This window comes from Metopolophium dirhodum, chromosome 1 (assembly GCF_019925205.1).
Source record: "Metopolophium dirhodum isolate CAU chromosome 1, ASM1992520v1, whole genome shotgun sequence".
Taxonomy (NCBI): domain Eukaryota; kingdom Metazoa; phylum Arthropoda; class Insecta; order Hemiptera; family Aphididae; genus Metopolophium; species Metopolophium dirhodum.
Genome location: NC_083560.1, coordinates 109,535,368 through 109,541,198, shown reverse-complemented (window position 1 = coordinate 109,541,198; position 5,831 = coordinate 109,535,368). Strand labels below are relative to the sequence as shown.

General features: G+C 33.0%; 1 protein-coding gene across 1 annotated transcript; it reads left to right on the top strand.

Moving 5' to 3' along the window:
- The first annotated feature begins 2,847 nt into the window (after positions 1 to 2,847).
- LOC132950024 (putative nuclease HARBI1) lies at positions 2,848 to 3,443 on the top strand. The gene is made up of 3 exons (XM_061021209.1): positions 2,848 to 2,936; positions 3,044 to 3,188; positions 3,273 to 3,443. The coding sequence occupies exons 1-3, from the start codon at positions 2,848 to 2,850 to the stop codon at positions 3,441 to 3,443; spliced, it is 405 nt and encodes a 134-aa protein (XP_060877192.1).
- The last annotated feature ends 2,388 nt before the right edge of the window (positions 3,444 to 5,831 follow it).

The following is a 5,831-nucleotide window of genomic DNA, read 5'->3' as shown; positions in this document are numbered from 1 at the left end:
AGCAACCATCTTCAAAGTCATTCGATTTATGAGTTTTTTCCGAGTGAAAGGTCAGGATCGAAAGTAGTACAGTCACCACCAAATTTAATATATTACAAATTGAATAAAACAAATATTGATACGATAACCGTTCAGCTAGTTGATCAAGATCATAATCGGATTGATAATTTTGGTGAGACATTGACAATTGTGTTACATATTAAACGTTACGGGTCTTGAGATGGGATTAAAATTCAATATAAACCCGCTACTTCGAATCAGTTTAACTAGTCATAAGACTAATGTGCTAGCAGCAACATCAAATAAAAAAAAAAAATTGACGGTGAAAAATAAAAAAAATTTGCAATCTCTTGGTTATCAATTAAAGCAGAATGCCTGAAAGTGATATTTTAGATATAACTTCACAGTACGAAACGGATTCTAAAATTACGAAAATTGAATATCATTCATATACACCGTATACAATATCATTTAATAATAATGATGAAATACGTATATCAATCCAGCAAACGGATGTTTATCCATATCTACATGAAAGCTTTATTTTTTTGGAAGGGATAGTTACTGATGCTACCAAAGTGAAACTATCTAATAACGGTTACTCTTACCTCTTCGAGCAAATACGATTGGAAATCAATGGAATAGAAGTAGATAGCACACGTGTCCTAGGAATTACTAGCTCGTTGAAAGGATACTTATCTGGTACACCAGACAACTATAATTGTTATGAAAATTCTGGTTGGAATCACAAGTTCGATTCGTATCCTGTATAATATCTCAATTCGTGCTTCTGGCCTCAGATAAAAATGGTGGAACTTCGCTTCACGTATTATCAATAGTTAGCAATCTAGTTTATTATATATATCTGTTGGAATTATAAACAAAACACCCTATACAATGTAGTGTATAAGTATTATATTCACACTGTAGTTCAGCAGACGCTGACTATACATGTTTAAAATACTACAGCATATATGTCTTGTGTAATGTAGCCGGGTATACATAGTTAGTCGTTGATTTATATTACGCCTCGTAACACTATTGTACATCGTATCATTATACTTATTATTATATTATATATATCCAATCTTATTATTATTTACCTTTAACTTCTGTATATCTGTGTACTTCAACAGGCCCAGTAGTAAGGTCTTGATAATAAAGTCGTGAATAGTTAGTAAAATATTAATTGAATAACGAATTGCGTGTTTTGTGTACAGATACTGTACAGCAATAATAATTCCCGAGTAAGTGCAGTGTAGTGTGCGTGCGTTTTCTTAGTGCTGTAGTGATCCCTCACTAACGCTTATATTTTGAATTCGACGACGTTGATGATGAATAGGTTTTTCAAAGGAGAGGTTTGCAGAGCTACAAGTGACACAGTAAATTAAATATAAGTAATTTTTTAAGTTAAACACAGTATAATTGTTTATGAAATGTATATAATATATAATCGAAAAAATAGTTGGACCCCTTGACTGTGTTAGTTGTAAAAGAGTACCGATTTTGGAGACACATTCAATTATAAATGTCGCACTTACACATATAGAAGGTGATAAGAATTTCTGATATGGCCTGGCTCTTTGGCAGTCTCGTTTGAAAGTCGAGATTTAGTGTCTAGAAATCTCCCATGGCCCATGAAAACCGGCAATTCAATGATGATACTATCCCCCCAGCGTATGTCCGGTGCTTTTTTTGTACGTGTAAGAAAATGTTAATTCAAAAACCTGCATGTTAGAGTGTCCAGCAAATCAGTCATTACCCATCTAAGGCAAAACAAAAATAAGCAATCCACCTGCGGCGGATAGAGTGGTATGTGCCGTCGCATGTCCGGTGCTCTTTCTTATGTAAAAAGTGTAAAGTCAAAACCCAAGTTGGATTGTCTAGCAAGTCAGTCATCTCAAGTCAAAATCGGTTAACATCCAATTAGCCACCTAGGTAGGCAATCCGAATTCGTCGGATCGCGGACAATGTGCTACAGCATATCAAGTAGGCAATCCACCGCAGGTGAATTGCAGACCCGACGTTGGACGGCTATAAGTGAAAACCCTAACACACAACTTACAAAATAATTTACGAAAAATACAAACTATAACTATACAATATAAATACTAACAAGTATAATATATTGTACCTATTTATTATAATTCATAAAAAAAATAACATATAGATACATACTATTATATTAACCAATACAATACATATAAACATGTACCTGTAATGTATATATATTTATATAAACAAAAAAAATGCAAAAACCTGCATGTTTAAGTGTTAAGCAAGTCAGTCATCACCGTCTAAGACGAAACCAAAATGAGCAATCCGTCTACGGCGGATAGAATGCGGTAGGTATGTGCCGTCGCATGTCCGGTGCTTTTTCTCATGTAAAAAGTGTAAAGTCGAAAACCGTGTTGGAGTGTCTAGAAATGGAGTGTCATATTAAGTCAAAATCTATTAACTTTCAAGTTCGTCACCTAGGTAAGCTATCCGACTTAGTCGAATAGCGAACAATGTGCTGCAGAAAATCAGGGCCGTATTCATAGTCGATGCTTAAGAATAAGCATTGCTTAAGCTATACTTATGACTTAATTGAAATTCATAAACAACACTTTTGTTTCAGAAAGAAAAAGTACTGCTTTAAGTATTGCATTTTAAAAAGGTTAGGGCTGACCATGCTTAAGCAATTCTTTTCATGATTATCATATAGGTAATTGTTATCGATTTATCGTTTTTTACTTCATAAAATCATTTTCAATTTTGTATTTACTTTTCTATAATACTCCTGTCATAATAATCATAAAATGGATGAATTTTATAATTTAATTGATTTTTATGACCGGGTTTGCAATGCACGAACGAGTTCCCAAAAGGTATGTGAGAGATATGCAAAATCCAATAGATTACTACAGTGACAAAGAGTTCAAAAACAGATACAGGTTTGTAAATATTTTCTGTAAGCTAATTATGCATATGAAAATAATAAATATGAATATATAAATCGTACATGATATACTTTGACAACATGCATTTATGAATTTAATAGATTTTCTAAAACTTTAGTTATTGAATGTTTAATGCCTCTAATATTTAATGAAATTGAAGCTGTCACTACAATGAGGGGTTTACCAGTTCCTCAACTTATTAAACTTTTAGCAGTATTACGATTTTATGGAACAGGAAACATTCAAGTAAAAAAAAAAACAGTTTTAATTATATTTAAATTAGAATATATATTTTCTATATCAGTAATTTCTAAAATTGTCTAATTACAGTTAGTTTCGGGTGATTTGGTTGAAATTAGTCAACCATCAATAAGTAGATGTGTTAAACATATTTCCCAGGTTATTTTAAAAAGTTTTAAAAAAATTATAAAATTTCCATCAAACCCACAAGAACAAAGACAAAACCAATTGTTATTTTACAATATTGCAGGTAATTTTTAGTTGAAATATAGAACTATATTTAGTTTGAAATAAATTTACAATTTTAATCTAGGCTTTGTTGGTGTTGATGGAACAGTAGATTGTACTCACATCCCAATACAAAGTCCTGGAGGAGACCAAGCTGAAAATTTTAGGAACAGGAAAGGTATATTTTCAATCAACGTACAAATTGTTAGTGGCCCTAAGGCTCGTTTCACACTACACGGTTTTGACCGTACGGCAAAAAAACGGACGGCGACATTCTGTTAGAGGCGCGAAGAAGAGCATATACGCTTTCATATTATACGGTCACGGCAAACTGCCGGTGCGGTGCCGTGCAGCAACCGTCTACTGCTACTACAGTATACGGCAGCCGGACGGAGCGATAAGCTTAGTGGCGTACGTGACCAAATGCACGTTTTCACATTACACGATTTTATTCGTGCGGCAGAGTTCGATCAGTCACTTCGAGACACGATTACTTAAACTTGTGATTAAACTTTTAATAATTACAATATATTGTCTAAATAATGGCGGAATTCGATGTAGAATTTTTAATTACGCTCGTGCAAGAGAGACCAGTGTTGTGGGACAAAGGTCTAGAATTATACAAAGATAGGAATGCTACAAAAAATGCCTGGCGAGAAGTTTTAATAGAACTTAACCCGGAATTTGATGCTCTTGATGACAAGGAAAAAAATTTGTTTGGTAAGTATGTTTTTTACTAACATTACATTAATACAATTTATTTAAAATATAAATACTTAGTTTATTAAAAAAATTGAAATATCGATATAAATTAGTTAGTTTGCTATTAATATTCACTGGTATTTCAAGTTTATATTTTCGACATTTGCCATGGTAGACTTCCGACGTCAGAAACAAAATATTTACACAATGTATTTCTTATGTTGTTTGGCGTAAGGCCTCCTCTTACGTTACTCTCATCAGATATATCTGACAAACCTGTGATTGACATTGTATCCAAGTCGTTATATCCATCCCTCTCAAGTACAAAATTATGTAACACAATGCAAGCATTTACAATTTTGACAGCCAATTCTGGTTGTACATTAATTGGTCGATGAAATATCCGCCACTTATTTGTGAGGATCCCAAAAGAGCATTCAACAAATCTTCTCGCTCTAGATAGTCGATAGTTAAAAATTCTTTTATCGACTGTCAGATGTGTTCCACCAAAAGGTCTCAGTAAATGTTTATGTAAACCAAATGCTTCGTCTCCAATGAAGAAGTAAGGTAGTTTTGGAATGTCTATTCCGGGCAAAGATTTTGCTTCTGGCAATTGTTGTTCATTATTTTCTATTGACTTCCACAAACTAGACATTTTAAACACTGACGAATCGCAGTCTTTACCGTAACTTCCAACGTCAATGTACACAAATCGATATTTGGTATCTGCAACCGCCATGAGAACTATAGAATTATATCCTTTATAATTAAAATACATTGACCCACTGTTAAGTGGGCAAATTAAACGAATATGTTTGCCATCGACGGTGCCTATGCAGTTCGGGAAATTAGCTCTATTCTCAAATCCAGAAGCAATTAACTCCCATATTTCTTTCGTTGGTGTTGGAATACAATCCTCTTTCATTAGACACCAAATTGCTGTACATACTTCTTCTACTATTTTACTTGCCGTTGAAATTCCAATTCTATAACTGAAATGTAAATCGGTGAATGTACAACCACTTGCAAGATACCTAGAAACAATTTAAATTATGAACAGCATATACAATTATTTTTAGATTTTGAACAGAGTGATGAATGTATTAATTTTACAATGATGTGGGTGCTTTATTTATTTATTTATTTTATGTCTGTCATCACGTTTTGAAGCAGTAAAATTTTTTAGACTTCTCAATATTCTTTATTTGAATATTTGATTAATATTTTTTTCTTTCAGGTCAAGGAGTTCTTAAAAGATGGACTAATCTTCGCGATTCATTTTCAAAATATTTCAAAAAAGACAAAGAGTGCAAGAAAAGTGGCTCAGGAGCAAAAAAAATGAAGAAATATGTATACTTTGATCAATTGCAGTTTTTACGAAAAATTTATGTTGAGCGACCGACTTCAAATAGCCTGGAACCGGAACCGAGAAACGATCCAGAGAATGAAGAAGATGACATAGAGCCTCAAATGCAAGTTTCAGGTAATGTTTCAGATATTTCTAGGGAAAAAACAACTAATACACAAAAAGGGAGGAAAAATAAAAGTCAGAACGACATTGATTTGAGAATTATAAAATTACTAGAAGAAAAGGATCAACCTTGTAATAAAATGGCTTTTTTACAAAGTCTCTTGCCTCACCTGCAACAATTTGATAATCAGGACTATTTACGATTTCAAATGGGTGTTTTGAAAGTTATTGAAAATATCAATGAAAGT